Here is a 24,451-nt window from a genome sequence, read left to right on the forward strand (position 1 = left end):
TCTTGTCTGAGCCTCCCTCTTCATTTTCCAGTTGAAGAAACTGAGGCTCAGCAAAGACCAGTGAGTGGCCAAAGGCCACCCAGCTAAGGAGCAGAGCTGATATGTGAACCCAGATCTCCAGATCCCAAACCCAGTGTTGTTCTCCACTGTACTACCATGTTCCTGGATATTGTGTATAAAATCACTTTGAAAAGCGTGAAGGACTATGGAAATGAAAAGCCTTAGGATCGTAAGCCAAACAGATCAGTCTTTTTACTTTTGTGTCTACAAGGAGGCACATTAAGCCTTGATGAATGTAAGGGAAAACCTACTGACAATTAGAGATGCCCAAAAGGGGAGATGCTCTGATTTAGGAGATGAATTATTTTTCCTCATTAGGGGTCTTCAAGCAAAGGTTGAAGACTACTTACTGGTGATATTATAGGAGGGATTCACTTTTGACTTTGGGTTGGACTAAATAATTCAAGCCTGGTTCTTTCCAAACCTTGGGGATGCAACTTTTTTTTTAATAACTAATATATATCTCTTTAAGTAATGCTGCAGACAAACAGTTCTATTCCACGGAAAATGAAGAAATTAATTTCCCAAGGCTTTGTGGAGAAGCTCTTGCTAACTCTTTGGCCAAGAAACAAATCGCGAGGCGAAGGAGCCTGGGAGAATCAAGTCACTCACAATCCATCCGCCGCCATCAGTGTCCATGTCACAGTATACTTGCATGGGCCGGTCGACATCACCGTGCAGGTAGATGGTGTACATGCCACTGCCAAAGTCTCCATTCTGTTGAACCTGACTGCAGTCGGATGGGTAGGGGAAACGAGCCCCAACTGGGAACCAAGAAGAAGAAGCATCATTAATGAAAGGGAAAGAAATCACAAGTCGGGCTTTTCATTAGTTTGGGAGGGCACCATCTGTTTGGCTATTATTTCACATGTTGTCATTCACTCATTTCAGTCACGTCCAGCTCTCCATGACCTTGTTGGGGGTTTTCTTGACAAAGACACTAGAATAGTTTACTATTTCCTTCTCCAGTTCACTTTGCAGATGAGGAAGCTGAAGCAAATGGGGGGGTTATGTGACTTGCCCAGGGTAACCCATATAGTAAGTGTCTGAGGCTAGATTTGAACTCAGGTCTTCCTGACTCCAGGCCCAGTACTCTATCCACTGCACAACCTAGCTGTCTAGGTACCTTATGTATGCTATCTTTCCTACTTACTTTGCTCTCCAACAGTTCTCAAACATACCTAATAGACCCCTCTCTCTCTCTTTCTCTCTCTCTCTCCATATATATATATATATATATATATATATATGTATATACATATACATATATGTACATACACACTCTACACCCACACACATATATGGACACACATATACATGTAGGTCTATGCACATATACAGACATATATCTATTTCTGTAGATATATATATGTGTATGTATTTATCAGAGTAATTTTGTTGGACTTTTAAAGCCAGCCCTTAATCACAGTACATTTTCATTTCTTCACTTCTATGTAAACCACAATACTTCACCCACTTGCTTCTGTCTAGAGCTCCTCTCTCCTTTTCTGGCATCTGCTTTATACAATGCCCATGACATATTATTTCCAGGCTTGAGACTCCATCTTACCTGTGGATAAGTCAGTAGATACTATCCTGCTCCGGCGACCACCCTTAAAGGCTACCAGAGAAACCGTGTACCTTACTCCTAGCCCAAGGCCTTGCAGCTCAAACCTCTGGTCCCAAGGTCCCAGCTTCACCTCCTAGCATGCAAACACATGTTAAAGAATTGGTTATTCAACTCGATGAGTTGGTTTCAACCAGAGTATAACATTATTCCATTTGATAAGTTTGCATCAACTAGAGTATGACATGTGATTAAGATATTGCAAACTAGCCACATTTATGGCTAAAGTTGGTACTAGATTTTTAGACAGTTTTTATCATCCACTGATGATCTCCAATAGTACCCAATCTAATCCAGAATTAATCAATCAAAAAATATTTCTTGAACACTTACAATGTACAAGAAATTTTATTAGGCATTACAGAAGACAAAGGGAAATACAAGACTTTTTCAAAAAGTTTACAGTCCAGTTTGGGAAGCATAAAAAAGATAATCTAAAAAAGACGACTAAAAATATAGAAGGAGCAACATGATATAATGGGTAGAGAACTGGCCTCAGAGCCAGGAAGACCTAGGTTCAAGCCCAGTCTCTGAGACACATACTACCTGTGTGACCACGGGAAGGATATTTAATCTCTCAGTGCTCCCAGGCAATTCCCTCACTCTGTTACCAGGGAATTGCTGATCTTAATGGTTAGAGGTGATTTCAATACAGTGGAGAGTTACTCCCACTGAGAAATTCACAGATTAAAACTGTACCCCATCTCAAAAATAAATGAAAACAATATAGGGCAGAATAGTATGTGGTAATAGTATATGGCCAAAAGAACAATACAGACAGAAAGATATAGGAGTTCAGAGTAGGAAGAGAATGCTATGAACTATGCTGTTTGGGAAAGCTTCATGAAGGAAATAAGACTTGAGTAAAGCTTGGAGGGGCAGTTTGGAATTATGGAGAGGAAATGGGAGAGCATTCCACAGGAAAAATATTTCATGAACAATGGTACAGAGGCATATGCAGAATATGCTCAGGGGGTAACAGTGAGAGATAAGATTGAAAAAATAGGCCATGGCCAGAATTTTGCATCCCCATCCCATAGCACAGTTCTTGTTGACTTGATCTAACCTTAAATATCAGGAGAATGAGTTTGCACTTTACCCTATAGGTAATGGGGCGTCATTCAAAGATTTAAAGCAAGGGAGTAACATATGGAAAGCCATGTTTTAGCAGCATTGAGCAAGATGGTTTTGATTCATGAGAAACTGAACATTACTTAGGAAGTTACTATAATGATGATAATATTATGTAGTACTTTCACATTTATAAAATAATTTTTTAAATCTCATTTGAGAATACAGTTGGAATTCAAACCTTGAATTAGGCCTGCCTTATTCCAAGTCCAACACTCTTAACTAGCCCCAGGTGTCCTTTACTTTTTGTGGGGGTTGGAAGAGGACTGACTTACATCTGTAAGTTAGTTCAGTAGGCAGACTCCCAGTATGGAAACTCCTTCCATGTCAAAGATTAGCAATTCCCTGTTAATTTATCAGGAGTTGCATGGGGGCCCTGAGAGATTTAGCATAGCTAGTCCTAGAAATAGCATTTTAGAGCTCTAAAATTGGCCTTCTCTGATTTCAACAAGTGATGACACCATGTTGGGTTTTTTTTTCAACCCTTCAAGTACAACAGATATAGGCTTAAAGTATGGTGAAGACGAACAAAAGACATCAGTTTCCCCATTAGAAAAACAAAACAAAGCCTCAATAATCAAAGCAATTTCAGAGATACCGCTCAATCCCAAACTGAAATGAAGACATGAAGGATTTTGGTAGGTTAAAAGTTTGGTTCTCAGATGGCAGGATTCATGATGCTGCTATAACACCACTAGTATAATCCTTTTCTTGCCCCTTACCCCAAGACATGCTTCTATGGAACCTGTGGAAGCTTGGTCTACCCGAAACTGAAAGCTACTCAGCAGAAAGAATTCTTCCTAGAGGTCCTGATATACAGATCAGCCAAAGACATGAGGCTTAGAGAGCAATAAATCCTAAAGCTCTGAAATGGGAATGTCCTATTTCTAGTGCTAGATATGTTGAATCTGAGGATAATTAATGATTGTTGAACCACTGTTTTCAGGATATAAGTTCCTTAAAGGATATGACCATTTCATTTTTTTGTCTTTTATCCCCAGTGCCTGGCACATTAAGGAATGATTATAGAACTGAATTGAATTGAATTGAGCTGAATCAAAGATATTTAGGGAGAAAAAGATAACCTTTTGGGTGAAGAGTAGAGTGTTTGCCATAACTTTTTTAAGTGGGAAGTTTTTATTAGGGCACAGAATGTAGGTCTTGAAGATTGCCTCAAAGGCAGTCAAAGAACAAAATACTATGAAAAATGTGACCTCAGGTATTACTGTCCCCTGAGATTCTTTCACCAGGCCAAAACTGGTAGCTACCACAATAGCTATCATTTATCTAAAATGGATCTACCCAGGAGTCATTGAATTGTCACCCTGTGACAGCTGTGACATGGCACATGCCTTCTACCATTTCAGTCAAATGGGATCCTCCTCAGAATAACCAAGTCAAGCATGGGAGCTCTGGCCATAGTGGACACTCAATATATATTTGTTGATTGATTTATGATTGTCACATTTCCCAGGGGTCAGCAAGATGGCTGACTGAGCTTAGGTACTTTAAATACAGGTGAACAAGGGAGGGACAGAAAGAAAAGACATAAAAAGTCAAATACCTTGCTGGTGCCATCTGGAGCTTGGTAAGTTAGAATATAGCCATCAATTTGAGCAGAGGGTGGTGTCCAGGTCACAGTACCACTAGACTGGGTTACATCAGATGCACGGAGGTTTCTGGGAGGGTCAATATCTGTTTATAAAGAGTTGGTTAATTATTATCACTATTAAAGTGGAAAAAGGAAAGTATATGGGAAAGAATGAAAGCAAAGTATGATGACAAGGAGGAGGGGGGAAGAAAAGAAATACAAATGGAGATAAAAAAAGAGAAAATAAAATATATAGAATGTATATGCATATGTATATACATATATGTATTGGAAATGTACACATATATGTATGTGGATATATATATACATTATATATATATGAGGACAGGCTTTAGAAAAGCATTCGATTCCAAGGAGACGTGAAGACATGAATATAGAGACAATGAATGAAAACAGAAAGATTAAAAAAAAAAGAAAGGATAGGGGAAAGAGGGAAAGAATGAATGAAAAAATATATTTATCAAGAATTTAGGGGCAGAACCAAGACAGCAGAGTGAAAGCAGTGACTTGCTTGAGCTCTCCCCCAAACCCCTCCAAATACTCATAAAAAATGTCTCTAAACAAATTCTGAAGCAGCAGAACCCACAAAAAGACAGAGTGAAATAAATTTCCAGCCCAAGGTAACTTGGATGATTGATCAGAAAGGTATATCGCGCGGGGCTGGGAGCGCAGCACAATGCAGTGCGGCCGCGCAGGCCACAGCGAATCTGGAGCAGGCCTCAGAGGACTGAATCTCAGGCAGCTGTGGAGGTTTCCAGACTCCACAATCCACCAATGCCAAAGACAACTTAGAAGGTCAGTGGGAAAAGTCTGTTTCTGTTGGTGCTGAGAAAGGAAGGCGGGGTTTCAGCTCCATTCCCCAAGAGTGGGGGGGGGGGGAAGACAGCTGCTTCCCGAGCTTCCAGCCCACAGACTGAGGGGGAATCCAGTGGCTGATCAGAGAGGGACTACAGGGATCTCTTTGCCCGTGTTTGATCTGGGCCACAGTTCTGGGCGGTGGTGCTGGGGTGAGGAGGAGCACTGGCTTGGTGGAGCTTGTAGTGGCTGTGGAGAGGAACCCCTCCTCACAGTTACAAGACAGAAGAGAGTACTTGTAGTCACAGGCCAGGAAAGGAGTAAACACCTCCCCTTATCATACCACCTTGGAAGAACTGAAATTTACAGGTCCCTACAAGTATCTCTGAAAACAGCTGTACAAACCCCAAGCTTGGGACAGTACATTCTCCACATCGGAAACAGACTCTTACCTTAACAAAGAGTTTAAAAATCAAGTAATTGGCTGGGATCATGAGCAAGCAGAGCAAAAAGAGTCAGACTATATTATCTTACTTTGGTGATAAAGAAGATCAAAATATACAACCAGAAGAAGACAACAAAGTCAAAGCTCCTACATCCAAAGCCTCCAAGAAAAATATGAATCAGTCCCAGGCCTTGGAAGAGCTCAAAAGGGATTTTGAGAAGCAAGTAAGGGAAGTAGAGGAAAAACTGAGAGTGATGCAAGAAAATCATGAAAAACAAGTCAACAGCTTGCTAAAGGAGACCCAAAAAAATACTGAAGAAAATAACACCTTAAAAAATAGCCTAACCCAAATGGCAAAAGAGGTCCAAAAAGCCAATGAGGAGAAGAATGCCCTAAAAAAAAATTGGCCAAATGGAAAAGGAAGTCCAAAAGCTTACTGAAGAAAATACTTCCTTAAAAATTAGAATAGAGCAATTGGAAGATAGTGACTTTATGAGAAATCAAGACACTGTAAACAAATCCAAAAGAATGAAAAATTAGAAAACAATGTGAAATATCTCATTGGAAAAACAACTGACCTGGAAAATAGATCCAGGAGAGAGAATTTAAAAATTATTGGACTATCTGAAAGCCATGATCAAAAAAAGAGCCTAGACATCATCTTTCAAGAAATTATCAAGGAAAACTGCCCTGATATATAGAACCAGAGGGCAAAATAGAAATTGAAAGAATCCACAGATCTCCTCCTGAAAGAGATCCCCAAAGGAAAACTCCTAGGAATATTGTAGCCAAATTCCAGAGTTCCCAGGTCAAGGAGAAAATATTACAAGCTGCCAGAAGGAAACAATTCAAGTACTGTGGAAACACAATCAGGATAACACAAGATTTAGCAGCTTCTACATTAAAGGACCAGAGGGCATGGAATATAATATTCCGGAGGGCAAAGGAGATAGGATTACAACCAAGAATCACCTACCCAGCAAAACTGAGTATAATCCTTCAGGGGAAAAAATGGTCATTCAGTGAAATAGAGGACTTTCAAGCATTCTTGATGAAAAGACCAGAGCTGAATAGAAAATTTGACTTTCAAATACAGGACTCAAGTGGAACATGAAGAGGTAAACAGGAAAGAGAAATCATAAGAGACTTATTAAGATTGAACTGTTTACATTCCTGCATGGAAAGATGATATTTATAACTCATGAGACCTTTGTCAGTATTAGGGTAGTTGGAGGAAAAAAATTATATGTATGTATATGTAGATAGATAGATAGAGGGCACAGGGTGAGTTGAAGATTAAGGGGTCATATCTGGAGAATAAAATTAAGGGATGAGAGAGGATTATACTCGGAGAAGAAGAAAGGGAGAGGTAGAATGGGGTAAATTATCTCACAAAAAAACAGAAAAGAAAAGTCTCTTACAGTGGAGGGGAAGGGGAAGGTGAGAGGGAATGAGTGAATCTTATTCTCATAGGATTTGGCTTAAGGAGGGAATAACATACACATTCAATTGGGTATGGAAATCTGTCTTACCCTACAGGAAAATAGGGGGAAAGGGGACAAGAGAGCAGGGGGATGATAGAGAGGAGGGCAGATTGGGAAAGGGGTAATCAGTAGTAAATACTTCTGAGGAGGGACAGGGTCAAAAGAAAGAATAGAATAAATGGGAGGGCAGGATAGGATTAAGGGAAATAGAGTTAGTTTTTCACAACATGTTTACTATGGATGTGTTTTGCATAACTGCACATGTACAACCTATATTGAGTTGCTTGCCTTTTCAATGAGGGTGGGTGGGGAGGGAGGAAGAGAGAAAATTTGAAACCTAAAGTTTTAAAAACATATGTTTAAAAAAAATGTTTTCACATGCTACTGGGAAATAAGAAATACAGGAAATGGGGTACAGAAGTCTATCCTGCCCTACAGGAAAATAGAAGGGGAAGGGGATAAGAGAAGGGGAGAGAGATGGAAGAGAGGACAGACTAGGGGAAGGGATATTCAGAACGCATGCCATCTTGGGGTGGGGGGAGGAGGGAGATGGGGTGAGAATTTGGAACTCAAAAACTTGTGGAAGTGAATGTTGAAAACTAAAAATAAATAAATTTATATTTAAAAAAAAAAGAATTTACTATGTCCTAAGCACAGAGAGACATATACAGAGACAGAAAGACAAAGAAAGGGGACTCTGGCTTTTTTTCTGTCTTCCATGTGGTCTCCCACACAAGCTCCAGGTGGAATCATGGGTTATAAGAGTTTCTCTGTACACAAGAAAACCTAAAATTCAGCAGTACTATAATTCTCAATTATAATATTTGGGCATTTATCTCAGGTGGTTTTTTCATACCATTCCTAAGACATATCTTGAAATTTCCATCTTAAAAAATTCCTTGTTGGAAGTTATTTTAATTTAGCTGTCCCCCAAAAGATGCCTCCAGGCTGAAAAATTTCCACACAAGGTCTCAGCTCAGAAGTAAATTACTGTGTTTTAATAGTAATCAAATAACTATTGCTCTGAATTAGAGCTTTATAGGTACTTTGAGTTTCTATATCATCAACTTGGTCTTATTTCCTCAAGTAAGAGGATTGGCATACCTTCTGTTCTTTCTGTTATATGGCAGAATCTAATTTCCTGCTTTTGAAATCCAAACTAAACTTAAAAAATAAAAACCTTAACGTCAAAAACCAGTTTGTTTTGGTTTAACCCCTTGGTGCCAAGGTTCTTCTTCAGAATATTCTGGCTGTAAGACTGAGAAGAATTTAAATTAAATGACCTGAAATCTCTTGCAGCATACAGTGATGCAAGTAAAGGCTGCAGAGTTCATATGATCTAGAGATGAAAGAAATCTTAAAGGTCAGTTAGTAAAACTCCATCATTTTATAGAAGTAAAGCACAGAGAAGAGATATAATCATAGATTTTTAGAGTTAGAATAGACCTTAACAGTCAGCTCTTCCAGTCTCTTCATTTCACAGATGAAGAAAATGAAGCCCTGGAAGTTAAATGATTTCCCCAAAATCACACAGGTAGTTAGTGGCAAAGCTGGAATTTGAACTCAAGCCATATGATCTGATGTCATATCCATTGCTATTTCCAGTTCACCAATCTGTACACTTGTTACTAACAAATGGTACCACCCAGAGGTTTTCACTTTCTGGTTGTTTCTCACTTCCCTCAACCTCCACCCCCCGGTCCCAAGTCTTCCCAAAAGAGTAGGATTACTATTGAACTATTCTGTACTTTCCTTGTGCATTTCCTTAACCCTCTCCCATGACCCCAGTCCATACTCTAGTGTCAAATGGGTACAACCAAATCTCCTTTCAGTAGGTTATTGTTGAAAGAAACAGTCTAGAATGCTTAGAGGCAATATCATTGTAATATGAAACAATAAAATAGCTTTGGTAATTGTCAAACATTTTATCATTTGGGCACATCAATCAGCATTTGAATAAACTGATTAGGCTGTGTCAGGTGCTGGCTAGGTCTAGGAATCTGAACCAAGAACACACCTTTTCTTTGCTTCTCTTTTCCCATCCAAATCAACCAGAAACAATATTAGGTGCCATCTTCTTAACTTTACAGAAATGAAAGAATAAACGAGATCATAGTATATGAATAACCTGTGGTTTCATCAGAGTGGAGAACTTCCTTCCACCAAATAACAACAGATCTATGGTGGCTTAGTCTTGGGGGATTTCTTGGAGATATTTTAGAATCTATTATTAAAGAGATTGTAAATGAACACCTAGACAAAGATACAGTGATCCCAAAAAACTAACCTGTATTAACTACAGTGGTAAATCAAAGGAATGCTATAAAGTTTACCTAGCCTTCAGGAAAGTATCTCATTGTACATGTGTGGAAAAGATGGAGAAATATGGGCTGGATAATATTTCAATTAGTTGGACTCAGAACTGGTCAAATGCTCAAATATGAAGAGTAGTCATTGATCATACCACAAATGGGAAAGAAGTATCCAGTGGATTACTCAAGAATCTTGGGGCAGAGCTGTAAATGGTTTTGTCAGTGACTTAGTTAAAGGTATCAAATGAGTAAAGAACATAAAACCAGGAGGGATAGCAAACACACTGGATGATGGATGCAGGTTCCAAAGAGATCTTGACAAGCTAAAATACTGGACTAAAATTAATCAAATGAAACTAAATAAAGATAAACAGAAAGTCTTTCATTTAGGTTCAAGACAGTAATTCAAGGAAAGGAGATAAACAAAAGAAAAAAGGATTGACTCTGCAAAGGAGGGTCTGTGAGTGTGACTTCAATTCCCAATAAAATTCTAGAATACATTACTAAAAGGATAGCTTATAAATATCTAGAAAAGGAAGTGATGATCACAGAGAACCAAGCATGACTTTGTCGTGGACAGATCATGCTTATCAATTGATAAATGGTTGAAGGATTTGAAAGGCAGTTCTCAAGAAAAGAAATCCCAGTTATCACTAACCATGTGAAAAAATGATCCAAGTCACTAGTAATTAGAGAAATGCAAATCAATACAATTCTGAGTTTCCATCTCACACTTATCATGTGGTAAAATTGACCAAAAAAGAGAAATGGCAAACTTTGGGGGAACTGTGGGGAAAATAGGTACATTGGTGCACTTTTGGTGGAGCTGTGAATTGATAGAGCCATTATGGAAACCATCTGAAACTTTGTCCAACAAGTCACTAAACTGCATCCCCTTTAATGCAGCAACACCATTATTAGGCCTATATGTGAAAGAGCTAAAAGTGGGGCTGCTAGGTGGCGCAGTGGATAGAACACGGGCCCTGAAGTTCAGGAGTACCTGAGTTCAAACCTGGCCTCAGATCAAACACTTGACACTTACTAGCTGTGTGACCCTGGGCAAGTCACTTAACCCCAATTGCCTAAAAAAAAAGAAAAAGAAAAAAAAAGAAAACCTGAAAGAGCCAAAAGAAAGAGAAAAGGATTCTTATATGTAAAAATATTTCTAGCAGCCCTTTTATAGTGGCAAATAACTAGAAACTAAGGGGGTGCTCATCAATTGGGAAATGGCTGAACAAATTATGGTATATGAATGTAAAGGAATATTATTGTGCTGTATGAGATGAAGAGATTATTTCACAGAAACTAGAAAGACCTACATGAACTGATGTAGAATAAAGTGATCAGAATTAGGAGAAAATATCTACTATAATATCAATATTGTATAAACAAACAATTTTTAAGACTGCATATTGTGTTTAGTTCCTAGGACCACATTTTAGGAAGAACACTAATAAGCCAGAGGGCAGTACCTAGAATAATAATGGTACTTGAGTCCATACCACATGAGAATTGCTGAGAGAAACTGAGGATATTTAACATAGTAGAGAAGAGTCTTGGGAGAAGAGAATATAGTTGTCTTCCAGTTCTTGAAGGCCAGCCATGTGAAAGATGAGTTAGACATGTTCAGTGTTGCCCCAGGTAAGAGAAATGAGGCGAAATTGTAAAGAAGCAACTTTTAGGTTTGATGTCAGGAAAAACTTCCTAGTTGTCTAAAAATAGAATCGTGTGCCTCAGGAGAGGGGGGAGTGTTTTCTCATGAGAGGTCTTCAAGAAAAGGTCAGCCCTGGTCACTTGTCTTGTTATAAGGATTTTTAGAGGGTGTGGCTTGGACTAGATGACCACTAAGTTTCCTTCCAACTCTGAAATTCTGCAAGTTGTTTGAGATGGATACTGGTTAAATGGTTAGCACATACATGACTTGGTACACATGACCCAAAGGAGGCATCACTCAGACTGTTGTACACTAGGATTCCCTGAGGTTTGTACTCTGAGATTCTCTACCCATCCCTTGAGGTCTATCACACATAGAAAGCAAATACGCAGTACAAGAAGGCCTCAACCAGCCACTGGAAAAAGCAAAGATTGGAGGCAAATGCTTTATTATTCCCTCCTCGCTAACCGAAATAAGCTTTCAGAACCGAAAGAGGAGAGACTTCTTTTCTTCTGTGGGTAACTTAACAGTCCCTTATTACCTGTCAATGCCTTGGTGTTGGCTTTCTTACTTTCTCGATCTCCCTTCACAGCCCAGACAGAAATAGAGTAGTTCATTCCTGGCTTCAGGCCTGTCAGCATGGTGGCAGTCTTGTCCTTCTCCACTGGCATCTCCTTAGTCTCTCCATCAGCTGAGGTGTAGCGCACAATGTATCTGTCTATGACAGCCTCGACTGGGTCCCAGAATATAGTTGCTGTATTCTCTGTCACCTGGTTAGTCATCAAGTTCTTGGGATCATCAATGTCTTCAAGAAAAGAATTTGGGAGAAGATAAATATTGGCACCAAGTTGGCCATCATTACCAACCCATCTCCATCCTCTCATAAAGGCAAGCTTCTGGGATGATCATCAGGGTCATGCTTAACACAATAATAAAGCTATTCCCTTTGTGGCCACCTGGGGGAGCTAAGGGAGCAGGTAGGACCCAGTTCCTATTTCCCAAGGTCTATCCTAAATTCATTTTTTTAATCAATAGCAGCACTTCATTATTTTTATCTCTTTAATTTTATTTTTAAATGTTATTTTATTCTTAATTTGTGGAATAAAAAGTATTTCTATAACATAGTGCAATAAAAAGATGATTGCACGTGAAACTGCAAATCTACTGTACACAACTCATTATTCCTTTCAAATATATAACAAAAATATCATGTAAATTTCTTTTTTTTTCTTCCCTATCCTCCCACTCTAGAGATGGTTACCATTAGACACAAAACTTCCATTTAATCAGTTCTTTCTCTTTTAATCTAATAAGCATTTGTTTTTTCTCTCCTCTACCTTCCACTTTAAAGAAAAAAATAGAAAAACAAAAATGTTAATAAATACGTACAGTACAAAAAAGCAAGTAGAACAAGATCTTCTGAGCAACATTTTGAGCCACAAAAATCACTGATTAAATAGCCTCTGCTGTAACTTTAAGGATTCTTCCTTACTTAGATTTAGAGATTTCTTTAGAGTTGGAAGGGGCTTAGAGAGATTATTTAGTACAGACCTCTTATTTTGTAGATCTTCAAACATTTTATATATTTGCCAACCTGGACACTCCTTTGGACATCTCCATCATGCCTCCATGAACCTCAATATCAGGAATCTTATCATCCTGTAAGATCACATGAGCCTTGGTCCCCACACCTTATCAGTACCTTCTGCTCCTCTGATTACAAGGTGGAACAAAGAGCTCCTCTCAAAACCTCTGTTCAAAAAGGATACTCAGGCCCGCCATCTTTTCATTTCCCACTCACCTGCATTCTTCAGACTTCTCCCTCATGCCCAAACCCATGTCCCCACTTATGGGAACTTTCTTTCCCACCCCTCTCCTCCTCTTTTCAGCTTCCTTTTATGTGTTGTATCCCCTCCATTAGACTGTAAGCTCCTTGAAGGAAAGGACTGTTTTTCTCTTTCATATTTTTATCCCCATTGCTCAGCATAGTGCCTGGCTCATAATAAATATTTCTTGAACTAATAACTGATCATAGAAGAAAAACTAATTGAGGCCCCAGTAGGTTCACTGGCTTGTCCAAAGTTGCACAAAGTCATGTGACTCCTAGTCTAGTGTTTTTTCCATTCCACCATATTGCTTTTCTTCACTTATATGCAGTGGTGTGCTGGTAAATGTCTAACAACTGACTCTCCAGGGAAGAAAAAATCAATACACTTTTAAATTTAATTTATATTATTAACTTTTTCTCCATCACTTTTTTAAGTCTAGACAATTAACAAAATAATCCATCAAGCCCTGATTTATAGAGTTTGCAGATTTCTAAGATCTAAGTGCTCAAAATGAAAATTTGACAATTGGCTTTCACTGGCTGGTTTGAGTTGGCTGCAGTACAACCCTGCTTAGATCTCCATAAAATTAACTTCTCCATTGAAACAGAACTATATCCGGTTGCCTGAGGTTTTTTAAAAAGCTGGCTTCTGCTAGATTTCTTCAGCTGACTTTGCCTTTGCCATTTTTCCATACATATATGCATTTGTGTATATATACACATACTCACACATGCGCATGTGCATGTACACACACACACACACACACACACACACACACACACAGAACAGAAGCAGAGAAAAACAATGGTCTCCTCACTTAAATACAGAGTTTGCCATGGAAAAACAGGAAGAAGACATGAAGATAGGTGAATGATAAACACAAAGAAATGCATCTCATTTTTCAACTCCCCCAATCTTCTTTCCCTTCTTATCTTTCCCATTCAAATTTATTCTTTCTTATTTATGGGTATAATCATATTATCTTTACCACCTTTCCAATCTCTGTCAATATCTTATTCTCCTTAATTTTCCCTCATCTGTCTAAGTCATTCCTCCTTCATCAAAACTTACTTTACATCATAATCCTAAAACTTGAAATACCCCACACACTGCCCCCAAAGATTGTAGAATGGCACTGTAGAAAGGCATGAGCTCCTCCATACACTATGGTATTGCTCTGAGAATAAGTCATGCATTACCCTTATCTGGCCTCCAGTTTCATTACCTTTAAAGTGTTGTAGAAGCAGACTCTGCTTTTCAAGATCACAAAGCTATTGTGGATATTATTTCAATAGTCCTTCTTCAAAGAGATTATAATTTGATAAGGATACTGAAATGTTACATTATGTGGTTCACTAAGCAAAGCCTAAGAAAGTTTCTCCTGGTCTCCCAAGAGCATTTAAAGGTATTGATACAAGATGTCACCATAATATTTCATTAGATGACGTCTTGTGAGAAGTTTCATCTGAGCCATTGAACAACATAAGACTGGAACCACCATTACCATTTTGCCATTTCTTCTGGAGAATTCTAACATAAAACCATCCCAGATTGAGTCCACAGTACCCTAATACCAACTGGTATCAACATTAGACAGCAGCAATATCACAATTTAATATCAGCTGACTGTCCCTGAGTCAACGAAAATTGGTTTCTGTTTCTCTCCTCTCCTGTTACCTGTTAGGGCTTTTGTGTTGGCTTTCTTGCTCTCTCGGTCTTCCTTCACAGCCCAGACATATACAGTATGCTCCATGCCTGGCCTTAGGCCTGGTAGAATAGTAGTAGTTTTGTCTTTCCCCACTGGTATCTCCTGGGTTTCTCCATCAGCTGAGGTGTAGCGCACCATGTACCTGTCTATGACAGCCTGGACTGGGTCCCAGGATATAGTGGCTGTATCCTTTGTCACTCGGTCAGTCACTAAGTTTCTAGGACTATCAATCTCTAAAAGAAAAAGAGGTAATCAGGACAGAGTTATTAATAAGCACCAAAGTATATGATCTGAAGTTCATTTATCTTAGTCTGAGATAATTTCAGGCCCTTCTTGCTTTTCAGAAGAGGCATTTTGTTCTGTCTTGTCCTATTATTTTCAAGTTGTCTCATTTGCCCTGGCTGTAAGCGTGTCTCCCTAACATGTTGATTAGTGTTACAGGAAGACAGAATGCTATATTAGAAAAAACACAAAATTAAAGATCAGAACTCATTATCTTCTTCCTTTCCATCTTCCCAACTTCACTATTTCTGTTATGGGTGCCAGAGTCCCACCATTCTTTCAGTCATCCATTTTTAGAACTTGTCATCCTCAACTCTTCACTTTCATTCATCCCCCCAAACAGTTTCAAAGTCTTTTGAAGTATCTCTTTTCAGTATCTCTTGCATCCATCTCTTTTCACCCCCATAGTCATCTCCCTAGTTCAAAACTATTACAATAGCTTCCTGATTGGTTTCCTTGCAACTAATCTCCAATCCATCCTCCACACAGCTGATAAAATGACATTCCTAAAGCACAGATCTGTGCGTGTCACTACTCTGAATTACAATTTTCAATGGCTCCTTACTGCCTCTAGGATAAAACTCAGACACCTCTGTTTAGCATTTAAAGCCTCTCACAGTCTAGTTCCAGCCTGTGTTCTGAGGCTGATTGCATATATTCTCCTTTACATCCACTCCATTGCAGACAAATTGGCCAGACAACATGAAAACAACTAGTGTAGAAACAATAGAGAGAGGATAAATTGGAAGTAATCAATAGAGGGAAGCCAGAAGCATTAAGGGGGATCAGAAAAAGCTTATTATAGAAGATGGGATTTTAACTGGGCCCGGAAAGAAGTCAGAGAAGCCGGGAGGTCAAAATAAGGAGGAAAAGTGTTCCAGGCACAGGGGGACAGGCAGTGAAAAGGCTCAAAGTCTAGAGATAGAGTATCTTGTGGCAAGTGTCACTGGCAAGGGAGTAAGGTGTAAGAAATCACTGTTCATGGTGGTGTATGTGTAGAACTGTAAATCATTCCTTTGGATAGTACTCTGTGCCAGGATCCAGACATACAGGAGCATGCTTCCTGGTAATGGGGACCTTCTCCACCTCAGTTCACGGTCCTCCATGTGCATGCATGACCATACTTCAAAACAATCTTTGGGGTATGGCCTCTCACAGGCCAGCTTTCCTTTCTACCTACTTAAGGACAAAGGACAGACTTTCTATCATATGAGCCATCTCCTTCACTAATGTGACTGCCCCCTTGGCTAGATTATCTTTGCCCCAGGTGAGAGATTTTCTGGTCACAGCTCCCTATGTATAGCAGTGCTTTCTCACTAAATCTCACTAAAGACCAATAGACACATCCCTCATCATTTCTCATCTTATCAACACACCAGAATTCCAAAAGGGTTCTAATGTAATTAGGTGAGTCACAAATACATCTATCAGCCATTGTTCACTGGAAAACCTATTATCATTCAAATTTTTAACTTGAAGTTTTATTGTAGCTACTGTGGCAGGTACTTGCTGATTTTTTATTCTCTTTTCACTCTCATTTGTTCATGGTAAGACCCAGAAGTACAGTCTAAGAAGATAAAAGGGGGAAGATAAAGCCAAAACAAGAGTCAGAGAAATTTTGGCCCAGTCGTGCTTTAGAGAACACTACAACTACGTGCCAATTAACACAAATGATAAATATCATGAAGAGGTCTCATGTATTCAAATTTGCACCATTCAAAGTTATAATTATGTAAAATGTGGTTACTGGTTCCAGCCAGTCAGTGTAGATTCAGATAATGTTTCCACTTCACAAGATTCGTTATTTGTACTAATTGGGACCTTACTTGTACAAAAGTCCTAATTTTTAAAAAACTTATTAAAGGGAATTAGAAATGTAGGCCATGTGTAATGAGGGAAAATGGAACACTGGTCCTCTTACCCATACAATATTATTCTGTACCACTGTCAAAGTAAGGGGAGAAAAAAAAAAGCCTTGGACAAACCAGCTAGGAAGCAACTAGGTAGAGAGGGAGCTGGGCCTAGAGTCCAGAAGCCCTGAGTTCAAACTGGCCTCAGACGCTTATTAGTTATGTGATCCTGGGAAAGTCTATTAATCTCTCCAAGCCTCAGTTTCTTCAACTGTAAAGTGGGATTAATAATAGCACTAATCTGCCAAGGTTGTTATGAGGATCAAATGAGATACTATAAAGCACTTAGGATAGTGCATAACACATAATAGGTGCTTAATAAATGCTTGTTCCCTTTTTTTCTCCTATAGGTCTACTTTGTAATCTCTTATGTTTTCATCTAATCATGATCCATCACCTGTGGGGGCTTTTGTGTTGGCTTTCTTGCTCTCCCGGTCTCCCTTCACAGCCCAGACATGAACAGTATAATCCATGCCTGGCCTCAGGCCTGTCAGGATGGTGGTGGCCTTGTCCTTCCCCACTGGTATCTCCATGGTCTCTCCATCAGCTGAGGTGTAGCGCACCATGTACCTGTCTATGGCAGCTTGAACTGGGTCCCAGGATATAGTGGCTGTGTCCTCTGTCACCCGATCAGTTATCAGGTTCTTTGGATCATCAATTTCTTTAAGAAAAAGTTTAGGAAAAGATAAGCATTGGTGCCAATTTGGTCATGAGCATCAAACAATCTTCATGAGTATTGGTGGGGATGGCAAGCCTCTAAGACTCTCATCATAGCCATCTTCTGCACAATAATCATGACATTCCTTTTATAGACACCTGAGAGAGTTCACGGAAGAGATAGTTCCTGGTCCCCATTTCCAGGTCCACTTTAAGTTCATTCTTTTGGGCCTCCTTGGATATATATAGCTTCCTCAAGAGGAAGAAAAATGGATCACCCAGGGAACTATTCTTCTACAACAGAAGTAGTCAGTCTTACTATTTAAGGCCAGCTGAGAACATCTGAATAAACAAATTAGGAATTTCCAGCAAGATGGTCTGAGAGACTATATGTAAGCCAGCTCTTCCTCTTCACCTTATAAATAGCTAGAAATGTGCCAAATAAACTAAAATTAATAACAATTAAAATGTTGATTGGAAAGAATAGAAACAAACCAGAACAGATATTTTGGAATTGAGGAAGCAAAGAAAAGAAATAATATAGAGTAAGATAATGCAAGGAAATTTTTTTCAGAAAAGAATAAAGCTGGAAGCAGCTAGGTGGTGCAGTGTATACAGCACCGGCCCTGGATTCAGGAGGACTTGAGTTCAAATCCGGCCTCAGACACATAACACTTACTAGCTATGTGATCCTGGGCAAGTCACTTAACCCCATTGCCGAAAGAAAGAAAGAAAGAAAGAAAGAAAGAAAGAAAGAGAAGAAAGAAAGAAAAAGAAAGAAAAAGAAAGAAAGAAAGAAAGAAAGAAAGAAAGAAAGAAAGAAAGAAAGAAAGAAAGAAAGAAAGAAAGAAAGAAAGAAAGAAAGGAAGAAAGAAAGAAAAGAATAAAGCTATAGTAACTATGCCTAGAATTCAAGGGGAAAAAAAGAATGGAACAATCATAAAAAAACCTGGAGGTGCATAGAAGACCGAACAAAACCAATGAAGGAAAAAAGAAGTGTGAAATTAGCAGTCTTACTGAAAAATTTTGAAATAGAATTTATAGCTTTAAATAAAGCAAAGAGGGGACAACATGATAAAGAGAATGGAGGCAATAGAACTCAAAAACTCAATAATACAATAAGAATTATTAGAACAAAGTCAAAAGACAGCAGAAAAGAAAACATAATTACGACACACTACAAGACAAGGCTTGGAGAAAGAATTTTAAAATCACTTGCGTTCCAGAAAACTGTGATGAAACAAACAGCCTGAATGCCGTACTTTGGGAAGATATAAAAGAAAATTGCTCAGAAGTGCTAGAATCAGAGAGTAAACTATGAACCCACAAAATCCAAAGGATACAAGCAGAGAGAAGACCTAGGTTTATCTCAAATTAGATGGTCAAGCTCCAGAGTTCCCAGTAGCGGAGAATCTCAGAATTTGAAGGCATTTAATCTCATCCACATCTGAACAAGAATCTCTTCTATAACATAACTAATAGATGGTCATTCAACCTTTGCTCAAGGGAGCACACAGCAATTCATTTCACTCTTTGATAGCCCCAATTGTTAGAAAATTTCCCAACATCAAACTGAAATTGCTTCTTTACAACTGAAGCCCATTTCTCCTTGTTTTGCCTTCTGGGCCCATGCAGAACAAGATTCATCTCTTTCCCACATGACAGCTCTTCAAATATTTAAAGACAGCTATTGTGGCCTTGTCTTCTCTCTTTTTCTTATTTATTTAACTCTTCCCACCTCCTTCCATCCTGGCTGCCTTCTTCCAGAAATCCTATAGTTTATCAAAATGGCCTCACAACTAAACCACTACTCTACAAGCAGTTTGGTCAGAACAAAACACAGTGGAACTATCAGCTAGAAGGCAAATGGATAGACCATTGGGTCTGAAGACTGGAAGATGTGAGTTCAAATACAGCCTCAGACATTTACTAACTGTGTGACCTTAGGCAAATCACTTAACCCTGATTGCCTCGCTTCCCCCTCACTCAAAAATAAAATATAAAATGCCAAGAAGAAAACAAAAGGTCACAAGGAATCACAGAGGAGCAGGAGATTTTGAGAAAGTTACATGTTACCTTATCTAGACCAGGAAAGGGAAGGTAACTTTTTATAATGTATCAATTATAGTGGAAGTAATAGAATAAAATGAGCAGGGAATTAGGATGAAATAAGGAGAGGGAACAGAGATATATGAGTCAGAGGATGTGGTCAAGGAGGGGTTTGGTACTAAGAAGGGAAGATTATAAAATAAGAGGAAAAATGCAAGACACATTTGTAATTGAGGTCTGGGCCAAGAAGGGAGAGTAAAGAGAGAAAGTAGCCTATGATCAGATCATCTCAAGCAACACAAAATTTGTGTACTTAGCAGTAGCTAGATGGCACTGTGGATAGACTGCTGAGCCTGGAGTCAGGAAGACTCATCTTCCTGAGTTTAAATGTGACCTCAAACCCTAGCTGTGTGATCCTAGGCAAGTCACTTTACCCTGTTTGCCTCCATTTCCTCATCTGCAAAACGAGCAGGAGAAGGAACAGTATCTACTCCAGGATCTTTGCTAAGAAAACCCCACATGGGCTCATGAAGAGTGGGACACAACTAAACAACAAAAGCTCAAAGTTCAGATTTTTTTCTTTTAAATGGGCTGGAGAAGAGCCGGGAAAACAAACAAACAAACAAACAAAAACATATTATAGTAGCATTTTATAGAGAGAAAACAAACTTAATCACAACTATGAACATTAATAGGATAAATCTATCCATAAAATGAGGAGGGTGGCAGAATGAATTAGAAACCAAAACCTAATAATTTACTATATACAAGAAAACACACTTAACTTACTGTTAAGATGATGGGTTGGAGTAGAATTTATTACGACTTGACTGGATCCAAAACAGCAGGAGTAGCAATCATGATTTTAGACAAGCAACAGTAAAAGTGGATGCAGCCAAGAAATAAACAGGGAAACTATACAATATTATGCCTAAAGGCACCGTAATCATAATCAGTCAAGACCCAAGGAGTGAACTGAGGCATGAAGAATAAAAGATTTCTCCCTTCCTGGAACGTGCATTACTAGAACATCTCTGGATGCAAAGGAGAGAACTGGGTATAGTCATTTCTCAAATTATTATTCTTTTTCCATGTGACAGAATAAGCTCTGGTCTCCCCAAGCCCTGACTTCATCACTCCCAGTAAGTTTTTCAATTAGAGAAACATCCATCGACGCTGCATTTTGCCTTTGTGATGGTAAAGGATTACTGAGTCTTTCTAATTCTTCTTTTATTACCAGGAAAGTTACTTAGGTTCTGTCTCCATATGGTCACTGCACTAGACCAAGGTACGGCTGATGCAATCACTTCAACTCCCTTTACAAATGGTATTGACTAATGTCGATAAATGAACAGCAAGGCAATACATGATTCCTTAGCAGGAATGATTTGGCATGTCATACTTTGATCAAAACATTTCATATGTGTAACCTGTAAACCAACAAAGAGGCTTACCTAGAACAGAGGCTAAAAGTTGGCTCTCTTCTAACCTGAATCTATAGAACGGTCAACTTACTAGCCATTTACCGTAATCCTCTCTGGTACAACCTTTGGTCAGGAGGACCAATAAGAGATTGCTTTGTCATCCCAAAAAAGCAAACCTGTGACCCTCAACAAGAGGTCAATGCACAGGTCAGTTCCATGACCCCCTGTTACAAGTTTCCTCTAAGTCCCAGGGATACAAGAGAACCAACCAGGAGTTGCTGACGGAAGATGCTGTTTAACAGCTAATATTTACATAGCATTTTAAGATTTATAAAGTGCCTTATAAATTTTATCTTTTTACCCTCAAAACAAGTCTGGGAGGTAGGTACTATTATTATCCTATCCATTCTACAGTTGAGTAAACTGAGGCAGACAGAGATTAAGTGACTTGTCCAGGGTCACAAAGCTAGTAAATGTCTGAGCTTGGATTTGAACTCAGGTCTTTTTGACTCTAGGTCTTTGTCCATTTTATCTCCTCATTGCCTCAGCTAGGTTTAGCAAGCGACCAGAGCATGTAGCCCACCAAAGGGAATAGAACATATGGTCAGCTCAATGAGAATAGCTCCAGTGCAGCAGATTCCCTTATTACCCTGTTACACATACATTTCCAATTCCTCCAGAATGAGGATTTTGATGCTCCTGACCGACATCAGCTAGCAAACTTGTCATTGACTGGCGTGTCTCTTCTGAACCCCAATGAGGAAGAATCATTTGAAAAGCTTATAAAAGTGACACCTTTGCCTAGCTGCCTCTTTGACTTGGGAGTCTGATCTACCTTCTTGTCAAAACTGACCTTTATATGATGCCATAATTTTAAAATAACCTGCTGTTTGTTTTATTAATAAAGCAAAATTTTTAAACCGGACCTGTGAATTTCATTGATATAAAAAGCTGCTAGTAAGGAAAGTACCTCTACCAGTGCAGGTCACCACCTACTCAGCAATTTATAGTCATAGAGATTTGCCTGGAGCAATAAAAAGTTAAATTATTTACCAAGGGTTTCTCAGCATACATATTCAATCAACATTTATTAAGCACCTACTATGTGACAGGCACTGTGCCAAGTGCTGGGCACAAAGAAAGGCACAAGACAGTCTCTGCTCTCAAGGAGTTCATAATCTAAATTCTGACTCCATAGCCAGTATGTTCTCCATTACATTCAGCTTCTGAATGAAAGTAAAAAAAGAGAAAGAAACAGTGTGGTACAATGGAAGGAGCACTGAATTTGCAGTCAAAGAACTTGAGTTTGAATCCCAGGTCTGGTGCTTACCACATGTTTGACATTGGGCAAGTCACTGACTTTCTCTGAGCCTCAGTTTCCCTATCTGTAAAATGGGGAAAATGGACTAGATGACCCCCTAAAGTCCAGTCTATGTTGTGTTTTAGTCTAGTCTTATCCTATACCTGAAAATATGACTCCTGAGAAAAGAACGTCAATTATAAAAAAAAATCAAAAATTAAGATAATTATATAACAGCTACAGAGCAATTTTTAATTGATTTAATAATGAAACAATTGTGGAATGTGGAATGCCTAGACGTATCACAAATAAACCCGCAAACAACAGCAATGAGAATTCCTCTTCTCTCGCTTGGCAGCCTAATGGAGGGACTACTGGATCTGAAATTAAAGAACCTGAATTCAAGGCTTGATGCGCTGCTTCCTAGAATGTGGCTTACTGTCTGCTCCTCAGTCACCTCATCTCTGAAACAGAGATCATTATACTTGCATTACCTGCCTCACTGGATCATTGTCCGGAAAGCCTGGTAGCCATAAAGTCAATATAAAGATGTGAACTGTTACCTGTTGGGGCATTGGTGTTGGATTTCCTGCTCTCCTGGTCTCCCTTCACAGCCCAGATATAAACAGTGTAATCCATGCCTGGCCTCAGGCCTGTCAGAGTGGTGGTGGTCTTGTCCTTCCCCACTGGCATCTCCTTGGCCTCTCCATCAGCTGAGGTATAGCGTACCATGTACCTGTCTATGGCAGCCTGGACTGGGTCCCAGGATATAGTGGCTGTGTCCTCTGTCACCCGATCAGTTATCAGGTTCTTGGGGTCATCAATTTCTTTAAGAAGAATGTTTGGAGAAGGATAAGCATTGGTACCAAGTTGACTATTGCCCCAATCTGTTTTTACCAGAATATGTGGAATTGGAGAGTTTCCTGGACCATCATCAGCCTCACCCTCCTCTGCATAATAACAAAGCTATCCCCCCTCACAGCCACCTGGGGAACTCCATGGAACTGGAAGTACCTGGTTCCCTTTCGTTATGGTCTATTACTGTAAGTCCACTCTTTTGGACCATTTCTGAACTTGCAGTGTCTCAGAGTTGGGGGAATTGGCTCTCTCTTTGGACTAGTATTTGAAGCCACCAAACAAAACCACTGATTTGACTGACTTCCAGTAGGATCTCCAAATCAATCATTTATTATTTCCTTTAGGTCTTCTTCTCCGAAGAGCTCAGTGTATCTTTTAGTAAGATTCCAGGAAATCGTATTACAATTATCTCAATAATTAGACTCTAGGAAAAATTGGACAAGTTCCTTAAAGGCCCACTGTCAATATGAAATATTATCTCACTTTCTCTCTCTCTCTCTCTCTCTCTCTCTCTCTCTCTCTCTCTCTCTCTCTCACACACACACACACACACACACACACACACACACACACACACACCTTATTGCACTTTCAGGCCACATTACCTTGACACCATAGACTAGAATCATGTTATGTATGATATGACTTAGAGTTCAGTTGTACCTTGTGGAACCTCTAGTTCTAATTTCTCATTTTGCAGTGGAGGAAATTGAGGTCCTGAGAAGTTAAATGACTTGCCCAGAGTGATATGGGGAGTAATTAGCAGAACTGGACTTCGAAGCTAAGTTGTCTGACTCTAAATCTAATATTTTTTTTCCAATATACCTGTAACAATGAGGGAAGTCAGAGGAGTACCACTGATCTCCTAGTCTGAAGCATATGACGCATGCTCACTGGTCCTTCTGAAAGTTAGCCCACTTGCTAAAGAAAATTCAAAACCAGAGGTTTCGGATTGGCCCCTATGTGCCTCCCTGAATTGGCCACTGAGCAGCAAAGTTTGCCCACTTGGTAGAATTTAAAAGGGAGAAGCAACATCCACTTTCACTCTCTTCTTCCTCCCTTACCAAGATGTGGTCTAGAATTCTGAAAGCTCTTGCTTAGACTCCTCTGCTGTTTAGGGAAATGAAGAGGAATAAAGGGGGAAAGGGGAGGAATTTTGCCCCCTTCCCACCTTTGGTAGCTTTAGTAGTTACACATACATGGCAGAAAGAACATGAGCTATCTAGGTAAGCCTGAGACCCTCTAGCTGTCTCCAATGCGCTCTGGTTTTGTTTTTTGTTTCTCTGAGCACAGATACCCAAACAGCAATTCTAA

General features: G+C 39.3%; 1 protein-coding gene across 1 annotated transcript in view; it reads right to left on the minus strand.

Moving 5' to 3' along the window:
* The window catches only part of TNN (tenascin N), an 86,051-nt gene that overhangs the window by 18,959 nt on the left and 42,641 nt on the right, over positions 1-24,451 (minus strand). The window contains exons 10-16 of the mRNA XM_020970541.2: positions 22,843-23,106; positions 17,247-17,510; positions 14,627-14,890; positions 11,662-11,925; positions 4,383-4,513; positions 1,631-1,763; positions 673-824 (exon numbers count right to left, since the gene is read on the minus strand). Of these exons, the coding sequence (XP_020826200.1) occupies positions 673-824; positions 1,631-1,763; positions 4,383-4,513; positions 11,662-11,925; positions 14,627-14,890; positions 17,247-17,510; positions 22,843-23,106 (1,472 nt within the window). The remainder of the gene's footprint in view (positions 1-672; positions 825-1,630; positions 1,764-4,382; positions 4,514-11,661; positions 11,926-14,626; positions 14,891-17,246; positions 17,511-22,842; positions 23,107-24,451) is intronic.

This window comes from Phascolarctos cinereus, unplaced genomic scaffold (genome assembly GCF_003287225.1).
Source record: "Phascolarctos cinereus isolate Bilbo 61053 unplaced genomic scaffold, phaCin_HiC Scaffold_5;HRSCAF=322, whole genome shotgun sequence".
Classification (NCBI taxonomy): domain Eukaryota; kingdom Metazoa; phylum Chordata; class Mammalia; order Diprotodontia; family Phascolarctidae; genus Phascolarctos; species Phascolarctos cinereus.